This window comes from Budorcas taxicolor, chromosome 2 (genome assembly GCF_023091745.1).
Source record: "Budorcas taxicolor isolate Tak-1 chromosome 2, Takin1.1, whole genome shotgun sequence".
NCBI classification, from domain to species: domain Eukaryota; kingdom Metazoa; phylum Chordata; class Mammalia; order Artiodactyla; family Bovidae; genus Budorcas; species Budorcas taxicolor.
The window spans coordinates 169145980-169172911 of NC_068911.1; the positions used below are offsets into that span (position 1 = coordinate 169145980).

At 39.9% G+C, this 26932-nt stretch overlaps 1 protein-coding gene across 1 annotated transcript; it reads right to left on the minus strand.

The window, feature by feature from the left end:
- Nucleotides 1-335: 335 nt before the first annotated feature.
- On the minus strand, nt 336-26107 carry GMEB1 (glucocorticoid modulatory element binding protein 1). Its single transcript, XM_052662986.1, has 9 exons — nt 25979-26107; nt 17673-17755; nt 16743-16867; nt 15587-15690; nt 12814-12971; nt 11101-11232; nt 9496-9633; nt 4479-4601; nt 336-1749 (listed from the first exon to the last, which is right to left on the minus strand). Exons 1-9 carry the CDS (start codon nt 26104-26106, stop codon nt 1049-1051), a joined length of 1692 nt encoding a protein of 563 aa, XP_052518946.1. The 5' UTR covers nt 26107; the 3' UTR covers nt 336-1048.
- Nucleotides 26108-26932: the final 825 nt, after the last annotated feature.

Below are 26932 nucleotides of genomic sequence, written 5' to 3' on the forward strand. Positions count from 1 at the left end.
CATTAACCATTGAAGGATAGAGGGGAAAACAAGAGGAAGCACCAAAGGAGTGGCTGCTTTTGGTTCCAAAGTCAAGAAAGGGCCCCCCAAAAAAGGGCAGTTGGTCTGGAAGAGGAACTCTCTTGCTCCTGGAGTCACGCAATAAAAATGATGGCCTTGGAGCCCCACCCCCACCCCCACCCCCACCCCCAGAACAGCCACAGTCTAAGGACCAGAGCGATTTTATACACCACACCACAGTTTGCAAATGAATGGACTAGGAGGGTAAGTGCTTTGACAGAGCGGGCTGCAAGGTAAGCCTGAGCCCCAAAGCACAGCTGTGACATCTCTGGATTCTTATCTCTGCCAAGCTGCAGGTCCCTGACGCCACCTGCTTGGTGAAAATGTACCCTTCCGCTTAACACTGGCCTTGCCTCCAAACGGCACCCATGGTGGTAACCCTCAGAGATAGCAAGAGGCATCAGTAGCACTTCTGGAAGTAAGATAATTTCCTTGCCCCATCCTGGCCAAAGCACTTCCCTTTTTAAGCTTCTGCTAGTTTGTTACCTTCCCCTCTAAGCAGAGTTCAACTCACTTTTGTTTGGGGGTTTTGCACTGGCCTCTGAGGGCTTGTTCCAGGATACAACATCAAGGATACTTTTGCATCCACGTGTGAGTGGGTTGCCTTCCAGGGTCAGATCTGTGTTCCCTGGTTTGGTCAATGCACCTTATGAGACTAAAACCATGTGTATACACAGAGAGACTAGCCTGGAAAGTAACTTCTGGAGAGGGTTTCAGGTTATCTCGATGCCTCCCCTCAAAAAAATACCTCTCTTGGTGTAAGACGGTTAGGACATTGAATGACCTATTCTCAACTTCCAGAAGGGCAGCTTGTTTTGTCCATTTTTCAGAGAGGGGCTGGAAGGGACCCGATATGTTCAGTTACAACAATGAGATCTTGTTTTTTTAAAAAAAGGATCCTATGTGGAAATGAGTGGGACAATGATAAAAATAAACAAATAATTAAAATTCCAAACCAAAACATATCTCCTGGCCCCAAGACCCCCAGTTAATCCTCTAAGACCACAATCTCCACATTGTGGACTTGATGCTGGTGTTCTTCCATCTCAGCCACGACTTTCTCCTCAGTCCTCAGTTCGGTCTCCAAAATGACTGCTTTGCCCTCAGTATCCTCAGCCTCTGGGTCTGGGGCTGGGTCAATCTCAATGATGGTCTGCCCATCCTCTGAGGTGCTTTCAACTGCCTGGATGGCCGAGGTTAGGCCAGACTCCATGGCCACCAGCTCCACAGGGCTCACCATGGTGGTCATGTTGCCCAGGGTACTCCCATCCTGCATGGCGGTGGAGCTTAGCAGCGCCAAGCTAGACGAAGGGTGGATGGTCACTGTGTCTGGTGAGCTGCTCTTGGCTGAGGAGACCACTGTGGCATAACGGAAGAGCTGAGGGCCAGAAGGCAGTGTGTGGACAGTCACAGGACTGGAGCCCTGGCTGAGGGTGGCCACTGGAATATTGCCCATGGAAAATGACTGACCCACTGGCGTGATGGTGATGGGTGAGATGACTGTGAACTGAGGCTGGTGGACAGGAGGAGAAGGGCTCAGGACGGTGGTGGAGGCTGGCCGCTGGAGCCGGGGCCTTTTGGGAGGCTTAGGAGTGCTCACAGGCATCAGTACCACATTTTGAACTGTCTGGGATTTCAGCCTGTGATCCTGGGCTTGCTTCTTCTGTTCTTCCAACTGACGTTCCAAGTCTAAGAAGAAAGACAGACTTTGTGTAGAGAGAAGTATAATCTTGGGAACAGTAAACTAGAAGTGAGGAGACCTGGGGTATTGTCCTGGTTTTGCTACTATTTAGCCTCAGGCAAGTCATGTCATCGTTTTCAAGAAGGAACTAGACTGGATGATCTTTACAACTCCACCAGTTATTATATTTCATTGTGCGATTATAGGCAAGGTGATAATTCAGAATTTTGCCATACTGTGATCCTACTACAGCTCAACTCGAAAGCTCCTGTGGCATTTTGTCACCTCTCACCAAAATGCAAACCAAAGAAGTCTCCATTTGGTCTAGCAGTTTACATATGCTCTGCCTACAGATGAAAATAATATCTGTACAATCCCTTTGCAGTTGCCATGGACCTACAAAGGAGCTACAATGGCCATTCTGAAAAACAGTGATTTCCAAACTGTCCTTCAAGGCAGGATCACTTGCTGGTGACCCAGATGGCTTTAATCTATCATTAGCCCCAGAGAAGTCTACAGAAAGTTACAGAGGAAGTCCCTAAGAATTACAAACGGAAGCAGGTGTTAGAGTTCTAACACATTCATTTTGATAGTGATCCAGAGAAGTAAGGCTATTTAAGGTCACATAGCTTGGGCCAAAACAAAAGTCTTCTGATAGTCAATTTGGTGGCCTTCCCACCCCAATACACCTATCACTATCCCTCTCCCAAGGGTCTAATCCAACCTTGATGACTACTGGTGAGTCTGGTTCTATAGCAGAACATCTCTGCTGCTTAGCACCTGATATACCTCCAATAAATAACCAGTTACACCCGAAGAGCACTATTCTTCCTGTGTGACACCAAGAGCAAGTCAATTCCTTGCTTGGAAGAAAAGAGTGTGTGTGTACACTAAGTCGCTAAGTCGTAGGGACAAAGAATATAGTCAAAAATTTTACAACGCTGCCTTTTAAAGGTTATAAGATACATTTTTTTTCCATCTTTGGTGGTAATCAAAGAAATGTGAACCTAAACAAGATATCAATTAAACCTATAGTTTTAAAAAAGTTAAATCAGAGTGTATTATAAAAAAACAACACCCAATGTTGGGAGCTCAAACTTGTGAACTCAATTGGTATAATCTACTTGGAAATTTGACAACAGGTCACAAAACTCCATAAACAAATATCAATACCATTTAGCCTCAAGCTTAGTCCTGTGAAGTAGTTTATTTCTTTATTTTGGGGGGGCCTCACAGCTTATAGGATCTCAGTTCCCCAACCAGGGATTGAACCTGGGTCATGGCATTGAAAGCCTAGAGTCCTGACCACTAGGCCACCAGGGAACTTCCATGAAGTAGTTTAAAAGGACATAAGAAGAAATGTTATATTCATACAAGTTCACGGCAATAAATAAGCCTTTGAAGAAATTTTTGAAAATTTAAATTCCTCTCTAGAAAAATGGCTACTCTGTAAAATGCTACTGTGTAGAAACTTGAAAAAATATTAGTATAGCATAGTGAAAAAAGCAGAAAACACAACTTTATGTATATTGTGGTCATAACTAAAATATATGAACAAGGAACCAGAAGCCTACAGTTCTAACAAAAACCATTTTTCAGACTGTTCTACCACTCTGAAAGAAGACAGTACTACCCTGGGCTTCACTGTCAAGGAGTGATGTGAACCCAGCAAATCATTTATTCTCTCTGTGCCTTTACTGGGTTATCTGTAAAATGAGGATAACAGCCTATAATATCCCTAGGAAGATGAAATGAAAAGGGGGATCTCCGAGAATACTTGGTAAACTGAATTTAAAATATAAACTGGGCATAAAAATAAGTTTAAAACAACCTAAATTGTTCTTCTCTTACCAAATGATCTTTCTTGCCTTGTCTTCCCAACTGACTGTATTCTACATCATATAAGATTGATAAGCGATACCTCTAACTTGCTTTGTACCTTACTTCCTCTGAAAGCTTCTCATGACTTTTCTCTGGATATAAATGATAATTCCCTTTGTTCCACCACCATACCTTCCATATGCCTCTGTTACAGAACTCCTTTTTGCACGTATTTCTAAGTCTGCTTTCCCTTGAATTCCTTGAAAGCCCTCAAGAGACTGAGATTACCTTATTCAACATTATATTCCTAAAATCTAGCTTGGAGACCAGCACAAAGCATTGGGTTGGCCAAAAAATTTGTTCAGGTTTTTCTATAAGATCATGCAGAAAAACCCAAATGAACTTTTCGGCCAACCCAATATTTATTTAAAAGGGTTAAATTATACATATGCTCATAATTTCTGATTACCAGAAATAAGGGAAGTGCAAAATGTGTATCTATCAACCAACTCAGTATTAATAATGTAAAAAAGACAAGGGTCAGCTTTATTCTTCTGCCACTTATGTTACTGGGCTAATGGAGCAATCTAGCAGACATCTTAATCCTTCAAAGATATAAAAGGAGGATCATATTGCTAGTTTTCTTTTCTTTCCTTTTGTGCTTCCTCTGCTTGACCTTATTCCACCTCACCCGGGACTATGTACAGAGAAAAAGCCAAATCTGATACTATGTGATTTGAAAGAAAGAAAGACAGAGAAAGAAGAATAGAAAAGGCAGGAGTAAGGGAAAGAGGGAGGAAAAGGAAGGAAGGAAGGAAGGAAGAAGCCAGTCCAGTCCCAACAGAAGACAACAAAGAAATGGCAAGACTCAAGGATGTTGATGTATCATCAAAGAAAAGAGAGAAGCTATACATACCTGTGAGAGTATAGAGAAACTGCTCTTCTCCCTGTTCTACTTGGTTCTTCCTGTTGTCCAAAACCTTCTTGACTGTGTCCATTAGGCCAAATGTATGTGCTACATTGTTAAGAACAGCAGCATCTATTTAAAACAAAATAGGTCTGTCCAGTTAAAACAGAAATGCTCCACAAACTCCCTACTATGCTGCTTATAAATATAAAACAATTCCGAAATTAGAATACTAATTGCATTTTCAAAAAAATTTAACAAAGATTTATCATAGGGCATCCCTGGTGGTCCTGTGGCTGGGATTCTGCGCTCCCTTTGCAAGGGGGCCCGGGTTTGATCCCTGCCCCACATGCCTCAACTGAGACCTGGTGCAGCCCAAGAATAAATACAAAGAATTAAATATTAAGTAAAAAAGATTTATCACATGTGTAACTAATTTTTATTTAATTGTTGTATCTTTATACATCTCTCCATATAAATAAATACAAAAATAAGGGAAAAAAATCTTGCATCTGGTTATAGGTTCTGACTTGGTTTAGAAAAACATGGTCATTCTGGACTTTCCTGGCAGTCCAGTGGTTAAGACTCCGCCTTCCAATGCAGAGGGCACAGGTTTGATCCCTGGCCAGGGAACTAAGATCCCACATGCTGTGTGGTATGGCAAAAAAAAAAAAAAAAGAAAGAAAAAGAAAACATGGTCATCTACCAGACAGAGCTAAGTCTGAATCTTGGTTTTGATGTTTCCTCTCTGTGGGACCTTGGGTAAGTCATTTCACTCCTCAGTTTTTTCATCTGAAACAAACGGGACTAATAATACTTACTCTGCAAAATAGACATGAAGATTTGAAATATCATATGTTAATTGCCAAACATGGGCATTTATTGTTATTAATAGTATTATCCCTATGCCCCTTTAAACAAAGCTTCTTGAAAGAGCTGTTACCAACTGAGCTGTTATTAACTCAGACCACTTCTCTACCTACAGCTCTCTTCCACAGTCATCTCAGAGTTTCATCAGTTTAGTTCAATTCAGTTGCTCAGTCGTGTCTGACTCTTTGCAACCCCACGGACTGCAGCACACCAGGCTTCCCTGTCCATCACCAACTCCTGACCTTGCTCAGACTCATGTCCATTGAGTCAGTGATGCCATCCAACCATCTCATCCTCTGTCATCCCCTTCTCCTCTTGCCTTCAATCTTTTCCAACATCAGGGTCTTTTCCAGTGAATCAGTTCTTCACATCAGGTGGCCAAAGTATTGGACCTTCAGCATCAGTCCTTCCAATGAATACTAAGGACTGACTTCCTTTAGGATGGACTGGCTTGATCTCCTTGCAGTCCAAGGGACTCTCAAGAGTCTTCTCCAACATAACAGAGAAAAAGCATCAATTTTTTGGCACTCAGCTTTCTTTACGGTCCAACTCTTACATCCATACATGACTACTGGAAAAACCATAGCTTTGACTAGATAGACAGACCTCTGTTGGCAAAGTAATGTCTCTGCTTTTTTTTTTTTTTTGGTCTCTGCTTTTTAATATGCTGTTTAGGTTGGTCATAGCTTTTCTTCCAAGGAGCAAGTGTCTTTTAATTACATGGCTGCAGTCACCACCTGCAGTGATTTTGGAGCTCAAGAAAAGAAAGTCTATCATTGCTTCCATTATTTCCCCATCTATTTGCCATAAAGTGATGGAAAGGGATGCCATGATCTTAGTATTTTGAATACTGAGTTTTAAGCCAGCTTCTTCACTCACCTCTTTCATTTTCATTAAGAGGCTCTTTAGTTCCTCTTCACTTTCTGCCATAAGGGTGGTGTCATCTGCGTATCTGTGGTTGTTGATATTTCTCCCAGCAATCTTGATTCCAGCTTATGCTTCATCAGGCCGGCATTTTGCATGATGTGCTCTGCATATAAATTAAATAAGCAGGGTGACAATATACAGACTTGATGTACTCCTTTCCCGATTTGGAACCTGTCTGTTGTTCCATGTCCAATTCGAACTATTGTTTTTTGACCTGCATACAGGTTCTTAGCAGACAGGTAAGGTGGTCTGGTATTCCCATCTCTTGAAGAATTTTCCAGTTTGTTGTGATCCACACAGTCAAAGGCTTTAGGATAATCAATGAATCAGAAGTAGATGTTTTTCTGGAATTCTCTTGCTTTTTCGATGATCCAGTGGATGTTGGCAGTTTGATCTCTGGTTCCTCTGCCTTTTCTAAATCCAGCTTGAATATCTGGAAGTTCTCGGTTCACATACTGTTGAAGTCTAGCTTGGAGAATTATGAGCATTACTTTGCTAGCGTGTGAGATGAGTGCAATTGTGCAGTAGTTTGAACATTCTTTGGCATTGCCTTTCCTTGGGATTGGAATGAAAACTGATCTTTTTGAGCACTGTGGCCACTGCTGAGTTTTCCAAATGTGCTGGCATATTGAGTCCCGTTTCATAGTTTTGAGTATCATAGACATGCTATGAACACATGTAGCTATCCAGCCCAGATCTCTTTCCTACATTACAGAGTCATACTTCTGTTTAGTCAAGTGACATCTCCATTTGAAGGCCTCATAAGCATCTCAATTTAAAAGTCAAAAGTCAATTTTGATTTCCTACCCCAGCAGTCTTCATCTCAAGAAATTTTGCCACTACTCACAGTTCAGACAAAAAATACATGAGTTATCCTGGATTTCTTTCTTTTTTACCTGACATCTAATCCATCAGCAAGACCTGTCAGTTCCACATTCAAAACATATCCCCAGTATGATCATTTCTTCCCAGGTCTACCACTACCCACTTAATTCACACTACCACCATCTCTTGCCTGAACTAACTCCTTCAAGAGTCTTCCAATTGGTCTTCTTTTTCAACTGTTTATTTATTTGGCTTGACTGGGTCTTAGTTGCAGTATGCAGGATCTTTAGTTGCAGCATTCACACTCTTAGTTACAGCATGTGGGATCTAGTTTCCTGACCAAGGATCGAACCTGGGCCCCCTGCATTAGGAGATCACAGTCTTAGTCACTGGACCACCAGGGAAGTCCTCCAACTGGTCTTCTTGTTTCTATTCTTGCCTCATGTAATCTATTCTCCCCACAGCAACCACTGTGATCTTTTAAAAATAAAAATAAACCTAATCATTTTACTCTCCTGCTCAAAATCACTATGATGGCTTAATGTCACCTTAAAATAAAACCCAAAGCTTTATCTTTGGGTTTTATTTGACCAAAGCTTATCCAAAATGTGCCCCCTGCTTCTGTCCAACTTCATCACCTATCACTGTTTCCATTAACTTAGTCCACTGGAGCCATGTCAGCACTCCTCTAATTCTTTGAACCCACTCGGTTTATTGTCATATCAAGATCTTTGTCCCCTCTGCCTGGAGTGTTCCTTCTCCCAGTCTGTCACATGGCTATCTCCTTCAATTCAGATTTCTACTCAAATGCCGCCTGCTTAGAGGGGGCTTCTTTGACCACCCTGTCTAAAAGAATCACCCCTGTTTTTTATATTAGTTGCCTTTTAAAAAAACAACCTCCAATCATAAAAAAAAGATTCTGCTGTAAAGTTTAAGCATATTTACATAATGTAAATACCAGGGGGTTCCCTGGCAGCTTAAATGGTAAAGAATCTGACTGCAATGCAGGAAACTCCAGTTTGATCCCTGGGTCAGGAAGATTCCCCTGGAAAAGGGAATGGCAACCCAATCCAGTATTCTTGCCTGGAGAATTCCACGGACAGAGGAGCCTGGAGGGCTACAGTCCATGACGTCATAAAGAGTTGGACACAGCTGAGCAACTAACACTTCCTTACACATAATGTATGAGTCATAAAGAGGTAACAATACACATCTAACAAATCTAAGTAAGGACTTACTAAACATACAAGCTTATGAGACCTCATAATGAGCCCTTTTGGATCAGATGATTAAAACATTTTACATTGTGCATGACAGCAAGTACCCTGTAAGTATGCAGAAACACTTATAAGTGCACACAATAGTTCTGGGAGCCTTACACTAACAGAATATGAGAACTGTCTAAGATGGGTGGATTTCTTCAATTTTCAAACTCTATATATCTATTTATATCTCTATCGAGAGAGAGACAGACTGCTTTCTGGCACCATTTACAAAGGCAAAAATTACCTGTGGAAAAAGCAATGCCAAACCTGAGTTTAAAACCAAGGTATGCTAAAAACAGAGCTACCACATATGATCCAGCAATCCCACTCCTGGGCATTATCCGGAAATGATGAAAACCCAGTTTGAAAAGATATATGCACTCCAGTGTTTACAGTAGCAATTTACAGTTTGCAGCAATCAAGACATGGAAGCAACCTAAGTGTCCGTTGGCAGATGAATGGATAGAAAAGATGTGGTATATATATTCAATGAAATATAATTTAGTCATAACAAAGAAGAAAATATTACCATTTGCAGGAACATGGATGGACCTAGACAATATCACACTAAGTGAAGCCAGTCAAAGACAGATATTATATAATATTATTTATACGTGGAATCTAACAAAATAATACAAATGAATTTATTTACAAAATAGAAACAAACTCACAGACATAGAAAACATGTTTACGGTTACCATTTCCCCATGGGGGAGGGATAAAGTAGGAGTATGGGATTAACAGATACACACTGCTACATATAAAATACATAAGCGACAATGATCTGCTATATAGCACAGGGAACTATGTTCAGTATCTTTTAATAACTTATAATGGAAAATAATCTAAATATATATAAACATATACACACACACAAAACTGAATCATTTTGCTGTACACCTAAAACTAACACAATATTATGAATCAACTACACCTCAATTAAAAAAACTAGATTTTACAGTTAAAATTTACGGTTATGAACTTTGTATAGTAACTTACTGTTTTATGATCCTTAATTTCCTAATCTGTAAAATGAGGATAATAATACCTGTGCCTCAATGTTTCATGAGGCTAATAAGGTCTGCCTACAATTGTTACTGTTTAATAAAGACCACTATTGTTAGGATTAGTGTGTTTACCTGTGACCTGGAAGGGAGCCTGGATGAGCCGCTGCTGAACTCCCCTAAGTAGCTCCTCTATTTCCTTCTGTATATTGCAGACAACCTCTTCCATCAGTCCTACATCAGCTATTCCTTTCCAGAACATCAAAGTATCCTCTGGCAAAAAAGGGTAAGACAGAAGGCAAATAAGGGATGCTACATATACTTAGGCTTCCCAGGTGGCTTGGTGGTAAAGAATCTGCCTGTAATACAGGAGACATGGGGTTGATCCCTGGGTCTGGAAGATCCCCTGGAGGAGGAAGTCGCAACTCACTCCAGTATTCTTGCCTGGAAAACTCCATGGACAGAGGAGTCTTATCGGTTATAGTTCATAAGGTCACAAAGAGTCGGATACAACTGAGCACACAAATAAGGGATGCTACATATGCTTAGGTATAGCTCTATAATGTTACGTTCAAAAAAATTTTTTTCCCATGCTGTGTGGCTTCATGGGATCAGCTCCCTGACCAGGAACTGAACCCAGGCCCTAGCAGTGAAAGCCCAGAATACTAACCACTAGACCACCAGAGAATGCCAATGATTTCTTATTTGGGCATTTCTGGAAGAAGAAAAGAAGCTTTTGGAACACCAGCTGTCTCCTTGAGTTGGTACATAATTATTTGGACTCCAGGTAACTGTGATAATTACCTCACTGGGTCATGCCTTTGGCTACAGGGAATGGGTATCTTCTTTCAATAAAAGTATTAAATATTAAATAAATACTAAAACATTTATTTAAATAATTTGAAGATAATAATACTGAAGTGGGTAGCCATTCCCATCTCCTGGGTTGGGAAGATCCCCTGGAGTAGGAAACGGCAACCCACTCCAGTATTCTTGCCTGGAGAATTCTATGAGAGAGGAGCCTGGCGGGCTACAGTCCATGGTGTTGCAGAGAGTCAGATGCAACTGAGTGACTAACTCCTGCACTTTTCACTTTCAATATATAATATTTCAAAAATTAAATAATAAATAAATTAAAAACATACTCCCTCTAATCCTATACTTAAACACACTAAAATAAAATCGTTGAATAGGTGGGGGTATAAGCTCCCTGAGGGCAGAGGCTATGTCTTTTCATCTTTCTATCTAGATCAAGCAACAGTGCCAGCTAAAAACAGGCAGCGATAAACATTTGATAAATGAATTAATGAAAGATGATATAAAGCTTCTCCTGTCCCCTTTAAGTGAATCACCATTAATTATCATCTACACCACCTGCCTGCTAATTTTTTCTTCTAAAATCTTGCAGTTTAGTTTACCTAACAAATGTGCCAAAGGTGGAATCAGTGTGGCAGCATAAGAAGATGGACTCCAGAGCGAAACAGCTGAATTCAGCTCTGACACCAGTTGTGTGACTGGTCTTAGGCAACGTACTAAACATTTCTGAATCTCAATTTTTTCATAAAATCTAACTTTGCAAGGCTGTTACATGGATTCAAATAAGATGTTTGCAGCTATAATTAGTATTAATATGCATAAGAAAAACCAGCACAAGTAATGAAGAGCCCTTCTGTGTCCATAATCATAATGGTGGTAAGAATTACAAAACCTTGCAAGAAATCTGGGTGCCATAGATAGTACCTGAAATTTCCTCTGAGTCTTTCTTCACGCCCTCCTCTGTGGCCATGGTGACAGCAGCAGTGAGAGCTGAGTTCCATTCCAGCCCTGCCTCTTCCATGCTCTCTTCTGAGATGGCAATCTGTGTGATGCTACCTAAAAGCAGTGCATTAAAGGGAAGGCCGGTGAATTTTATGAAAAAGTCACAGCCATCCTCTTTCTCAGACAGCCAAAGAGATCCTGTTATTTAACTTATGGCCTTTTGCCTGCAGGTCCCTATATTAAAAACTAGAATCCTAGGTAAGCCAGGATGAAAACCTGCCTTGCAGAAAATGCTTTCTTCTTACTTTGAATAGAAAGTGAAAGATAACTTACAAAATCACAAAAGAGCAATCTGAGCAGTTATATTTTCAAAAGAGACAGAAGGTGGGCATGATTGCCAGGCTGTATGCAGACTTAGTGAGGATGAGGAGGACTTGAAATAATCGAAAAATAAAATTATGGTGCTTAGTCAAGAGCCCTTCTCCAAGTGTATTTGATACTAACCATCTAGAATATGTGAAGTTGCTATAACTTATTTATCAGGTGATGTAAGAGAAAGCAAGATAAATGAGACCCAAAAAAAAAAAATCAGGTAAGAGATCCATGAATAGCAGATTCACAGAGGAAAAACCTATTGCTATCGATTTAATATTAAGGTTTTAAACGAAGAGAATTGAGAAAAGTCAAACTGACCTAGACAGAATGTAAAATGTGGATTTTCCACTCTGAAGGATATCAGTAAACAAGCAAAATATCAATATAGATGATCAAGTAAAGAAGCTTCAGCAAAATAAAAAGAAAGTAGATCATTTCATAGCATTTTCCACTTCTCAAGTGAAAGTGTCACATCACCAAGTATTCACACTGCTAGATACTTTATACTTTCCCAGAAGAAACTCAGTGAGATTTGGCTTCTACTCACCCAGCAGTTAGGTTGGGAACAGAACATTAAGGTTGACCGAAAGAAACCTTGAGAAGTCATTTTTCAAGCACAGTACCTTCCTTACACTGCATTCTGTGTCCCTGTCAGGCATATTTTTAAGTCTCCTGGAAGTAGTTTAGATACAGTCTAAGAATTTTAGCTGCACTAAGTTTCCAGCTCAACTAAGTCCTTAATAATAACCTCACGTGGCTATATCTTTCCTAGAGAGCCCTCATTCTAAACTCAACAATACTGAAGTTAAGTGTGTGCACACCCTATCTCATTTGTGAAGATGTCTCAGCTTGTTTATCTGGATTCCTCCCAGACAGAGCTCTTTGACCCTTACAGCAGAGTCTCCAGAGTCCAGCCCAGTCAATGACACACTGTCTTTGAGACATCTCAGTTCAACAGGTGAAAACCATTCACCATTCTAAATCCACCCCTTTGACCATAAGAATTGCCAGGGATTTTCAAAACAATCTAATTTCACAGATATACCACGTGGCACTGGTACCAAAGTAACACTGTTAAATAAACATTATATGAATCCCCTTTCTAAAGTTTACCATGCATCGTAATACAGAAGCAAGGAAGGAGGACTGGCCAATAGGAATCATTTGGGAGAAAACAGAGTCTATCTAATGCGTGGACTCCTACTCAAGATTACTATATCTTACATCAACACTCATGAGAATTAAAAACACAAAAGAGAATGAGGGGAAAAGTACTGCTGAGAAACACAATGGGTTTTCAGGTGGTTTCCTACCCCCTACCATCGGCCGAAGTGGGCGTCTGCACCACACTTGTCTGCTGTCCTGGCACTGGAGCTCTTGCACTGCTGATAAGAAGATCAAACTTGGTGCTTCTGCAGGTATTGGAGCAAACCTTGTCATGTTGGTAAAAATCAATCTGTCCGGAGTCCATCATTTTCCTGTGCAAAGAGAGACAAGAAGTACCAGTTCAGCCTGTACTTCATGTACAGGGGACAAACAGAGACAAAGTTGCGGAGTCCCTTCAGTGTATCAGTGAAACCTAATAGTATTAAAAGTCCTCAGGTCGCAAAAATTCTAATTGGGGCAATAAAATGTTCATGGTCCTGCCCACATGTACAAGTACTCCTCTTCCCTCCTTAGTCTACTCTTTATGAGTACTCTCTTTTATTTCGTTATCACTAAGTTTTAGACATATAATTGTGACACTAGCTAAATTCCCCACAGAACCTCATTGAAACCAAACCCCAAAGGGGAAAAGACTAACTCATATCCCAGCACAACTGAGAAAAGACACAGGCGGATTCAAATTTTGTGGTTAGATTCTGAAATGTTAGTACTTGTAGACCAGCAAGAACTGTTGCCACTTCTGGAGACATAAAACTTCAGCACATTTCTTTCCTTTGAAAAAAAAAAAAAAGAGATAACTCTCCTATGAATGCAGAGCAAAGCTGATTACACTAAACCCCCACTATAGAATGTCCTTATAACTAGATTCACAAGACATTGTTATTATAGGCTATGAGCAAAACCATAGGATATTTTAATTACAGTAAACTCTATGTAATAATGTTACTTGGCTTTCGCTAAAGATTTCTTAGGCATTCTGGGTCTTTTATATTTGGGGAGAGTTGGCATATGCTTGTTTATCTCGCCAAATACAACAACCCAAGAACAACAACAACAAAAGTTAAAGGTATTCACCTCCAATTTCATTCAACTAATAATTAACACATACAAATGATCTGGAGTGAATTTTTCAAAATCATGCCTCTCACTATAAAGATAATACATGAAGAAAAAAATTAACATTTCCTCTGGAAACTATAGAAAACTATAAAGAAAACAATTGCTCCTTAAGAAAAAAACAACCCCCAAACAAAGATAATGTCAAAAAAAAAACACACACAAAGATAATGTCAACATTTTAGCATATGTTCTTCCACTAAATTTACTTACCTATATGTTTTTTAAGACAACTAAATTAATTGATTGTCCATTTTGTTTTCTTTTTTACATTACATTATAAGCAATTTTCCATGTAAAAAATCTTTAGGAATATTTTAATGTATAAACCCATATATTTAGATGAGCCATAATTTACTTCAGATACACCTTGCTGTAAGTCACTTCAGTCGTGTCCGACTCTGTGCGACCCCACAGACGGCAGCCCACCAGCCTCCCCCGTCCCTGGGATTCTCCAGGCAAGAACACTGGAGTGGGTTGCCATTTCCTTCTCCAATGCAGGAAAGTGAAAAGTGAAAGTGAAGTCACTCAGTCATGTCCGACCCTCAGCGACCCCATGGACTGCAGCCTTCCAGGCTCCTCCACCCATGGGATTTTCCAGGCAAGAGTACTGGAGTGGGGTGCCATTGCCTTGACTGTGTATTAAAGCAGACTGTAATTTTCACTATCCTGAATTATGTTGCAATAACCCCCCCCCCAACTATACCTGAATCTCTACAAGTACTATAGATTTTTCTTTAGACAGATTCCTTAAAAAATTGAAGACAAAGAGTAAGAGGCTTTTAAGGCTCTTGATACATGTTCTGCGAGGAACTTTTAATTCTTGACCACATTTTAAAATTTTGTATCAATAGGTGACTGCTACTGATAGAAAATAATGTTAATTTTATGGGTAGGGGATGAAATTATGATAAACCTGCTGCAAAAACAGATGTGGTGAGGATATTATACATTCTAAAGTTAATTTCTGGGCTTCGCTGGAGGGAGGCCCAGTGGTTAAGAATTCACCTTGCAATGCAGGGGACACGGGTTCAATCCCTGGTCCCAGAAGATCCCACATGCTTCAGGGCAAATAAGCGCATGCAGCACAACTACTGAGCCTGTACTCTAGAGCCCATGAGCCACAGCTAGTGAGCCCACATGTTGCAACTACCAAAACCTGCACACCATAGAGCCCACGCTCTGCAGTGAGAAGCCCGTGCACCGAAACTAGAGAGTAGGCCCCACTCACTGCAACCAGCAAAAGCACACGGCAGCAACAAAACCCCAGCGCACAGCCACAAATAAATAAATAATTTTAAAAAAACCATCTGCACTAAAAAAAAAAAAACAACGTTTATTTCTATGGCACAATGACAGCAAGGATTGCATTCATTGTGCATAACTGTTTCTTATGAACAGCACCCTTCTACTGTACCAGATGATCCCAGAATTTGTCCGTCAGCCTGCATCTCCATGGTAGCCACTCTTTCTTAGCACCAGGCTTAGCTCCACCTATGCTGAGTGATCTCAAGCAAGACTGTCGTCTATTCCTGAGCTTCTCGGCACAGAGAAGATCCTACCCAGCACTATGACATCGCAAGAATTTGCCCTAGATGCTGGAAGGAGTTGATTTGATTCAATTTTCCTTCTCTCACAGGGATTTTAAGAACAAGTTGATGAAGGTCAAATAATACATGGATCGTTCAAGCCAATCCTTCAGACAGAATAAAAATTCAAGTTGGAGAGAAAAGACTGGATTCTCTGGATTCTACCATGATTAAGTACCCCACAGTCACTTGAAAGGTGTGAATTTGCTATTAGACCTCACCTGAGCATGATTCCACCCAGACGAATAGCTCTCTTCCAGTCCTTCAGGGTGGATTTGCCAGCCAGATGAACAAAATGCTTGGGGCTGATCAACTGATCATTGAACTAAAGTAAAAGGAAAAGTCCAAAATAATCCAATGTTAATTTAGGCAGGCCATGATGGAAAGAAAGACATAACTCTGTTCGTTACAAACAAAAAAATACCCAGATGACATCTCTAATCATAGCCTTGTATTCTCTATCTTCCCACCCTATTGCCCTAAAGGAGATGATCCTTCTCCAGCCCTGTCCTGTTGTTAATATACTGATTAGGATATAAAATCCATTTGTGTCCTGAATCAAGCAGATGGTTTTGATATTGCAGAGGCTATTAAAATAAACTGAAGTTATCTATCCAGCCCTGATGACAAGATTCAGGATCTGCTAGAAAGAAAAGCATGGTAGAAACCAACAGCACTGCAGAGCCTCAAAACTCTGTAATCCTTAATGATTCCAGGATGATGCTACTGACGGTGCCTACTATCTATGGGTAGAGTTGTGGCTACCAGCGGAGACAGAATAAGCAATTATTTCCACATTGTGCTCTCATGAAGATTATTTTTATCAGTAATAATTTTGAAGAAACTCTGCCAAACTACACACTAGTATAAGGCATTTTACATAACCATCTGTATTTCACCTTCCAACAACCTTACTGTGTGTATGTATGTATAATTAACACATATTTACATAACCATCTTTATTTTACCTTCCAACAACCTTACTGTGTGTATGTATGTATAATTATTTGTATTTTAACATATGAAGCTCTGAAATATTACTTGACCAAGGTCACCTAACTAGTGATAGAGTTGAGACTCCATTCATTCAACAAAATATTTACTGACAAATATTCAGAACACTAGTCCAGGTGCTAGGGATACAATGGTGAAGAAGACAGACAAATTCTCAGCTTTCAAAAGACTTGTATTCTGGTGGGACTTGAACCCAGGTCAGCATCACTCCAAAGTCCTTTTTTTTTTCTTTTAAACTGTGACACAAAGGGATGCCACTAAATTAAGAACACTGAAATGGTGGGGAAGAAGAGGTTCTCAAACCATACCTGTTGAAAAGAAGGAGCCCCAAAATAGACCCCAGCAAAGAGAAAAGACAATTACCTTGACACACTTTACATTTATTCCTGGACATACAAACTTCTTCCAAAGGAGAATGGCTTTGCTCTCCCCACAAGTTATGGGGTAAGCAATTTCCATATCCTCATTTGCTTCTATAGTGCTTGCATCTTGCAAATGGAAAAAATATCAGTTATTTATCAAACACTCTTCTTTAAAGTTTAATTCAACATCTCTAGTCTCCTGGTTCCTCTGAGGGGCTAACAGTTCACAGTGATTCGTATTGTTTAGGAATCTTCTGGAAGAAATTTGGCGTAACAGCTCTCTTACCAAGCTCCCACTCTGTGCCAGACACTGTGCCATGTGTTTTTATAAGTTCAATCTTTTTTAATTCTTAAAACAATCCTGTGAGGTGGTCATGGTTTCCTATGTACCTGTATGGGACTCAGAAAGGTGAAGGGATTTTCCCAAGGTCATACAGCTTAAGGGAGAATGTGGGATTCAAACACCTAGTTTAACTAATTTCAGAGCTCTTCTTCAGTTTCTTTCCACTGACTGCCTTCCAATCAGCACCTCATCAGCAACTTCCCTAATGACAGAGACTAACCTTGAGACTCCAATTTCTTTGACAGATTTCTACTGATGAGAAATCTTTTCAGTAACCCTAGCAAACTAATGTTAAACATCAACTGATAGCCCTAGCATCTCAGCAGTGTCTCTCGATGTACCATCATCAAATTGAAGGCTACAGCACTGGTAAGAGCACATTGGGTAGTGAGGTGCGGGGGGACAGGAAGGGGAAATCAGGCACAAAAAGCGAGAAATCTCAACCAAGGAGGCTAAGGTTAAAAGTACTAGAACAAGGCTTCCCTGGAGGTCCAGTGGTTACGACTCTGCGCTTCCACTGCAGAAGGCTTCTCATGCCTCAAAGTGCGGTAAAAAGAAAAAAAGTACTAGAACAACAAAAGGACTTACCAATCCCTTCTTCAATTTTGTGTATTGTGTGAGTTTCTACTGCCACAACTGCCGTATTGTTCTCAGATCCAGCTTCATAAATCCTGTCGTAAAAGTGCCCATCAATAAACTACATAAATCATGACAAAATTAATATCCACAGCACAGGTTAAGAAATTTGTTTTAATCTATCTCAAAAGGAATAAAATAATATACTTTACAACTTGATGTCAGTGTTCTGACTCAAGCCTCAATGTATTTAAATTCCAGGCTGCCCAAGACTGCTTAGCAGCTACTATCATGGAAATGAATCAACAACTTTCCTCACCCTAGAGGAAAAGTTTCTCTTGCTACTCTGTTTACACTGCTACTTGTAAAATACCTGTATTTTACACCAGGCTTATCCCTTCCTAACTTTAAAAGTTCATGACATAAAGTGTTGCTTCACTTATAACATATTATAGAATTATCCAAATATGACTAAAAAGTAATACCTTTAGACAATTCAAACCAGGAAGAACTTACTGACTACAGAAGCTGAGGTCCCTTGTTGAAATCTAGGCACTTTAGCCATTTTTACACTTTAGCATTTTTTAAGGCATCATAATCAAACTACAGACATGAGCAGAGCCTAGTTTTTAAAAAAAGAGAGAGAGTGATTATGCCCAAAGTAACTAGCAGTAATGAAAGGTACCACTTAAGGAAAACTCTCTCTCCAAAGTGTTTCTGCCTTCTAAGAAATGGGCTCAGATAACCTGACACGAACACTGACATCCTTTGTTTAATTTCCACAATAAGCCTAACATGCTATTTACTGCACTTGCTATCCTAAAGTACTGCCTGAACAATCTCCTTTGCATCAGTGATTTCCCTCCCCGATGGTGACACCTTTAGCACAAACCTCCCTTCTGAATTCCACAGCAGGACACAATTAACTGCTAAATAAATAAATACATTTGAATATCCCATAAGACTTGATTGAATGAATTATGTCTAAAATAACCAAGTTCTCTTTCCTCTCCCACCTCCCCAACTACTCTTCTTCCTATATTTTCCATCCTTGTTAATGGCACTACTCAGCACACAGTAGCCTAAAACAGAAGCCTGGAAATTACACTAAATCTCTCCCTTTTCATCCTCCTCAACTCCCACACAGCCAGTCACCAAGTCCTGCCAGATACATGTCCCTAACACCAGCCACCTTCCTTGTCTACTTCCACTGCTACTGCCTTAGCTCAGGCTGCGTCACCTCTAGTCTGAACCGGTCTCCTCACATCAACCTGATCTTCTATATTCCTTCCAGGATGATCAGGTAACACCCTCTGCAAAACCCTGCAAGAATCTCCTCCTTGCTGCTGAAATAGAGCCCCCAGTACTTAATATGATATTTAAGTCCCTCCACGATCTGGTCCCTGATTTCAATTCTCACCAAACCCCCACCAGACAACCCAAGCCCCAATAGTACCAAACTGCCATCTTCTTTTATCCCTTCTGTTCTTGCTCTTCTTCCTCTTCCCAGAACATCCTTCCTCATCTATTGTGTTTTAATCAGCAGCCTGTATGGTGCTTTTCCTTCCATCTCAGTCCTCCGGTATAATCACTCAATTCCTCCTCTGTGACCCAACTGTACTTTAGGCTTTTGCCACAACAACTATAATACTTAATACTATTTACTTATTTACCTTTCTTTTTCTCCTTGGGCATAATCTAAGAGGTCCCTGAGAGGCCTAGTGGTTAGGGTTCTGAGTTTCACTGCTGTGGCCCAGGTTCAATCCCTAGCTGGAGAGCTAAGATCCCACCGTGCAGCACAGACAAAAAAAACAAAACCATACCTCTACTTCAAGTAAATTTGGTAAGCTCATTCTAAGCTCATTGACCAATATGTACAAAATCCTTTAAAATAATAGATTCTTGTCTATACAAAATTTCAACAACCAGTAAATTGCACTTGGGAAGTCAGGGCATATTCTGTATTTTTACGGGCAAATAAGATTTTATCAGGGAAAATCTTTCTAAAGCAACTCATAATAGTGATGGATTTAGCTTAATTCTCTATATGTACTAAAACTACAGTCAAAAATCATAAAATATGTTTAAATTATTAAGGATTTATAAGATATCAATAAGCCTTCTGAATCATCGAAGTAAGGCAAAATTAGGTTTACTAGAGCTTTTTTTAATAATCACCCCAAAATTTTATTATGATTGTTGTTATTCCTTTATTAATTCACAAACATTCTTTGAGAACACATGATATACTAAATCCTTTTTTCCCAAGAATACAGAAGCTTACACTCTAAATTGCAGTGTAAACATGCATACAAATTATTATGCTACAAATAATAAGTGGTAATTATGGATCAGTGAAGTACAAGTCAGTTACTATTAGCATTTACAATGACTGTGATGTTAACTTCACTAATAGTAAAATGTGTGCATATAAATACATATAAATAGCACAATATATAGTACATATGATATACATGTATAAGAGTTTTAAAGTTAAGGCCACATTATTGTATTCCAATTCACTGAAAACTGAAAATCTATATACTTTTTTCAAAAATCTTGAATGTTAAGGACAGCTATACTGATTAATTGAATGTGGGATTCTTACATAAGCTAAGCGGTACCCTACTGATCTGAGTTTATACATATTCCTAACACTTTAAACCTCCTACTAGGGAGGGATACGAGCATAAGGAAAGTAAGGTCACTATTCCTCAAATTGAACTATTCCACTCAGCACACTGAGTAAATTTATGTAGTATTAAAATCACCAGTCCGTGATCTCATTGTTAAAAACTCTTATGAATCCAAAATGAATCAGAAAGTCAAGAATGTAATGAAATCTTAGTACTTTCATTCCTCCTGAGAATTTCCAAAGTATATTTAAAGGTTTTATTTGAAAAAGTTAATAATCCTCTTTTCTGTTTTTAAAAAGAATGCATGCACTGAACAAGTCTTCTTTGTTGGAAAAACTCCCAGAATAAAAAATCTTCTTAGTATCTCAGTACCTGAGTACCTTAGTATCTGCTTCCCTAGTAGCTCAGAGGATAAAGCATCTGCCTGCAATGCAGGAGACCCGGGTTCGATCCCTGGGTCAGGAAGATCCCGTGGAGTCGGCAATGGCAACCCACTCCAGTACTCTTGCCTGGAAAATCCCATGGACAGAGAAGGCAGGTAGACTACAGTCCACAGGATCACAAAGAGTCGGACATGACTGAGCGACTTCACTTCACTCACCTTAGTATCTCTATTTTCTTAAAAAGTTGAATATGGATATATTTTAACTTAGTATCATTATGAAAGTCTTATATAATGCGTCAGGTTCTATGTATTCATATAAATAGCCTGTTACCAAATACTCTACTTTTGCTTCATATGTATCCCTGAAAATGTGTATATGGTGAATATTTGGGAAAGTATAAAATGTCATATATGTAAAAAAAATTAAAATGATGGGCAAAAGGAATTACATATTGAAATCTAACAATGCTTATATAAAATCTCTATTTCTTGCCTTTTGAATATCAGCCAGCCAGTCAGTTCAGTCACTCAGTTGCATCCGACTCTTTGTGACCCCATGGACTGCAGCATGCCAGGCTTCCCTGTCCATCACCAACTTCCAGAGCTTATTCAAACACACATCCATTGAGTTGGTGATACCATCCAACCATCTCATCCTCTGTTGCCCCCTTCTCCTCCTGCCTTCAATCTTTCCCAGCATCAGTCTTTTCAAATGAGTCAGTTTTTTGCATCAGGTGGCCAAATTGGAGTTTTAGCTTCAGCATCAGTCCTTCCAATGAATATTCAGGATTCATTTCCTTTAGGATGGACTGGTTGGATCTCCTCACAGTCCAAGGGACTCTCAAGAGTCTTCCCCAACACCACAGTCCAAAAGTATCAATTCTTTGGCACTCAGCTTTCTTTATAGTCCAACTCTCACACCTTTTGAATATAATCTTTACCAATTTATTCCTAGCAATGCATGCATACCTTTTGATTGTTTATTTCCTTCACACTTGAATTATAGCCCATCAGGTGAAGTGTGATGAGGCTGAACATGGAAACCTGATAATTTTCATCTTTGTCTCAAGTGTATTAAAATTATGAGACCTATATATCTCATAACTAAAGTCACTGTTTTTGTACCCTGCTCATTTTTACAAAATGAGGCTAAAATGCAATAAAATATTAAAATAATTAAATAATACAACTGACAAACATCTCAAAATGCAATAGCTCAAAAACAACAACAAAAAAGGCAATACCTCAAAATGTTTATTCACTAGCTCATGCATTAAAATTCACTGTAGACAGTGGATTGGGAAGTCAATATATGTTGGACAAAGATGCCTCTACCTAATCAAGCAATGCCAGGTTTCCAGATACAGACAGTATCATTTGGAAAATAAAAAAGACAAACAGAAAATTAAGTGGAACCAAATCTTCAAAAGAATTAAGTCTCGAAGTAGCAGAGAAGTTTTTTCTGTCTCCACTGTGGATAAGACAAGTGACAACTGGAGTACTTTAGGAAAGACAGAAGGACCTGACCTTTAATTCTTCTTGATGTTACTGTACCTCAAAAGGTAACGACTACAAGTATGTGTGTGTGTATCAAAATAAAATTCCCAAATGAGTTTGCATAAGCGTGCATACTCTGTGGTGCCAATAAAAATTTAAGACGCTCTATAGACTATATGTTAGACATTATTTATATCAACTTTCCTTTATAGACCTTAGAATATCTCCTTTATGCTTAACAATATTTAGAAATGTCAGACTTCCCTCGTGGCCTAGTGGTTAAGAATCTACCTGCCACTGCAGGGGACGTGGGTTTGATCCGTAGTCCAGGAGGATTCCACATGCCATGGGGCAACTGAGCCCACATGCTGCAACTACGGAAGCCCAAGCACCCTAGAGCCCAGCAAGAGAAGACACTGCAGTGAGAAGCCCATGCACCACACTGGAGAGCAGCCTCTGATCACCACAACTAGAGAAAGTCCACGCACAGCAAAAAAGACCCAGCACAGTCAATAAATACAAATTATTAAAAGAGAAAGAAATGTCAGAAAGCTGTGGTTATGTTAAAACTAATAAGAAAGTGTCCTTATCTTTTACAGATACATACAAATGTCTGGGATTTGCTTCAAAAAAAATTCAGGAGTGGGCGGATGTAGAGATGAAATCAGACTGGCCATGTGTTGACAACTGTTGAAGCTGGGTGATGGATGCTTACACGGGGGTTCATTATCATATTTTCTTTGTTTGGAGGTGTATTTGAAATTTCCTATAATAAAAAGCTTTTTAAATTACCAAGACAGGTTAATAGTTTAACAGTTTTTCCCTAGAACTTTTTCAGGCAAGGTACATGACTTAATAGATCGGGATTGGATTACAGTCCTCCCTCAGTATTATAGGGAGATTGGGTCCAGAAAACCCCTGCAAATACCAAAGTCCACCGATATGCAAGTCTTTTATAAAATGGCATAGTATTTGTATATAATCTATACACATCCTCCCATATACTTTAAATCAGCTATTGCATAAATCAGATGATTAAAAATTAATTAATGATTTTAAAAACTGTTAGCTTATTAGCCTATCTTGGTAATTTAAAAGCTTTTCATTATAGGAAATTTCAAAAATACCTCCAAATAAAGAAAATATGATAATAAACCCTCATGTAAGCATCCATCACCCAGCTTCAATAGTTGTCAACACATGGCCAGTCTGATTTCATCTCTATATCCGCCCACTCCTGAATTTTTTTTGAAGCAAATCCCAGACATTTGTATGCATCTGTAAAAGAACTCTTTTGCATTAGTTTTTAAAATAAAACCATAGTTTTCTAATATTTCTTTCTTTTTTAATAATTTGTATTTATTAATTGACCTGGGTCTTTTTTGCTGTGCGTGGACTTTCTCTAGTTGTAGTGATCAGAGGCTACTCTCCAGTTGTGGTGCATGGGCTTCTCACTGCGGTGTCTTCCAAACTGTGAAAGGAATACGTCAAGGCTTATTTAACTTACATGCAGAGTACATCATGTGAAATGCCGGGCTGGATAAAGCACAAGCTGGAATCAAGATTGCAGGCTGCTGCTGCTGCTAAATCGCTTCAGTTGTGTCCGACTCTGTGCGACTCCATAGACAGCAGCCACCAGACTCCCCCATCCCTGGGATTCTCCAGGCAAGAACACTGGAGTGGGTTGCCATTTCCTTCTCCAATGCAGGGAAGTGAAGAGTGAGAGTGAAGTCGCTCAGTTGTGTCCGACTCTTAGAGACCCCATGGACTGTAGCCTACCAGGCTCCTCCATCCATGGGATTTTCCAGACAAGAGTACTGGAGTAGGTTGCCATTTCCTTCTCCAAGACGGCAGGGAGAAATAACCTCAGATACGCAGGTGACACCACCCTTATGGCAGAAAGCAAAGTAGAGTTAAACAGCCTCTTGATGAAAGTGAAAGAGGAGAGTGAAAAAGTTGGCTTAAAATTCAACATTCAGAAAACTAAGATCATGTTATCCAGTCCTATCACTTCATTTCAAATAGATGAGAAAACTATGGAAACAGTGACAGACTATTTTCTTGGGCTCCAAAATCACTGCAGATGGTGACTGCAGCCATGAAATTAAAAGACGCTTACTCCTTGGAAGAAAAGCTATGACCAACCTAGACAGCATATTAAAAAGCAGAGACAAAGGCCTTTGCCAACAAAGGCCCATCTAGTCAAAGCTATGGTTTTTCCAGTAGTTATGTATGGATGTGAGAGTTGGAATATAAAGAAAGCTGAGTGCCAAAGAATTGGTGTTTTTGATCTGTGGTGTTGGAGAAGACTCTTGGGAATCCCTTGGACTGCAAGGAGATCCAACCAGTCCATCCTAAAGGAAGTCAGTTCTGAATACTCACGAGAAGAACTGATGTTGAAGCTGAAACTTCAACACCTGAAACTTTGGCCACTTGATGCGAAGAACTGACTCACTGGAAAAGACCCCAATGCTGGGAAAGATTGAAGGCAGGAGGAGAAGGGGATGACAGAGGATGAGATAGTTGGATGGCATCACCAACTCAAGAGACATGAGTTTGAGCAAGCTCTGGGAGTTGGTGATGGACAGGGAGGCCTGGCATGCTGCAGTCCATGGGGCTGCAAAGATTGACACGACTAAGTGACTGAACTGAACTAAAGATTATTTGTAATATCTAATTTAATGTAAATGCTTATAAATAGTTGCCTGTGTGTGGCAAATTCAATTTTGCTTTTTGGAACTTTCTGGAATGTTTTTTCCATCCAAGGTTGGTTGAATCTGAGGATGTGGAACCTACAGATACAGAGGGCCAATTGTGTGTTTGCCTAGTGAAAGTTGCTCAGTCATATCCGACTCTTTGCCACCCCATAGACTATAGCCTACCAGGCTCCTCGTCCGTGGAATACTCCAGGCAAAAATATTGGAGTGGGTAGCCGTTCCTTTCTCTCAGGGATCTTTCCAACCCAGGGATAGAACCCAGGTCTCCTGCACTGCAGGTGAATTCTTTACCATCTGGGCCACTAGGGAAGCCCATAGAATACTTCTGATCCTTAAATCTTTTATATATTCCCCAAGATAAAATAACTAGCCCCCTCTTCTCTCTGGAGATCTAAGTCCTGTTTACCTTTCAAGTTCATCTAAGAATCTTATCTCTTCTCTCAAATTCATAGTGATTTTCTGAATCACTTCTCTGAATTCAAAAGCACATCCTAAGCATGCCACTTGGCACTTCTTAGATTTTGCCATGTAAGTGATCACTCTATTTATAAACATGTATTTTTTCTTTGCACAACTAGACTGCAAGCTTCATGATGGTGGGAACCATGTGCTATATTTCATTCAGTACCTTTGTGATTCGTTGTACGATGGTAGGCGATTGATACACATATTTTTGATAGACTAAGCTTGATAATTTGCCCATCCATGAGGGCCCAGAGAATTTCTGGTAGCAATACTTTTATAGCTGCCTTGCCTATTCTCCTCTGACTGTAACTATCTCTTTTGGCAAAAGTACCACATGTACCAAGGCACTGTGCTAAACAATGTGGATAAATATGATGAGGGAACCATGTAGCTTATCCTCAAGAAATTCAGAGTAGAGGGCGAGAGACGAGGAAAGAGTCAGTTGTTGTAATAAGTACTGAATGATAAATATAGTACACAATACATTACAGAGATGAAAACTTAGCTCTGAGAGTTGATGTTGAATGTTCCATTGTGCTAAACCACCTTAAAGTTATCATATCTGCACTCTTTCCACTCCCCAAAATTTTCAGAATATTCCAATCTTTAGTCACTTACCCTTGTTGCACAGGCTGTAACTGCAAGATCACTTGGGTTTTAGTGTCTTCAGGGTTCTCCCCTTCATTTCCTTCAGTGGGTACCACAACTACATCCCCCACTGGGACACTCACTTCTGCATTAGCCATCTTTCACATGAAGTCAGATAGCTGGGAATGCTGTCAGAAATAAGAAGCACCAGAAATTTTATCTGATTTGAAAAGATGACAACCATAGGAAAGGAACAGCAATATAATAACTATTAATTCCAAGGGCATCCTGGAGATCATGGTCTCCTGAAAAAGATGGGAATTGTGAGAAGGGGCAGACATAGGGGCAGACATCTTTCCGCAGAAATGCCTTTGGACTCACTACCTGCTGGAGATTTTCTTAGCATGTGTGATTCACCCAGTGGTATGCTGCAGGCAGCTCCGCCAGCTCCTGAGAACCAACTGTGCTCATGCCTGTGTGCTCAGTCGCTCAGTCGTGTCCGACTCTGCGACCCCATGGACTGTAGCCCGCCAAGCTTCTCTGTCCGTGGAATTTTCCAGGCAAGAATACTGGAGTGGGTTGCCATTTCCTACTCCAGAGGATCTTCTTAACCCAGAGATTGAACCCGCATTTCTTGCATCTTCTGCACTGCAGGTAGATTCTTTACCACTGAGTCATAGGAGAAGCCAACTGTGTGCATCTCTTTGCAACTCCCGGTTTAGCAACATTAAGTTGGTAACTTGAAATCAGTGATGCTGGGAGTATATACACCAAAGAAACTGGCAAGCAATACAAATCAGGGTATTTTTTATTCTAGAGAGCTGGTATATAACACATCACTAGTTCCATCCTAAGTGCTTAGAAAGTAAGAATCATCTATTTTCTTTGCAATCAGCCATTACACTTCATCAAGTGTTCTGAAACTAGGTTGCTGGAAAAAGAAAGATGATTTGCATTGTATGGATGTTTAATAAATGCTGTGTC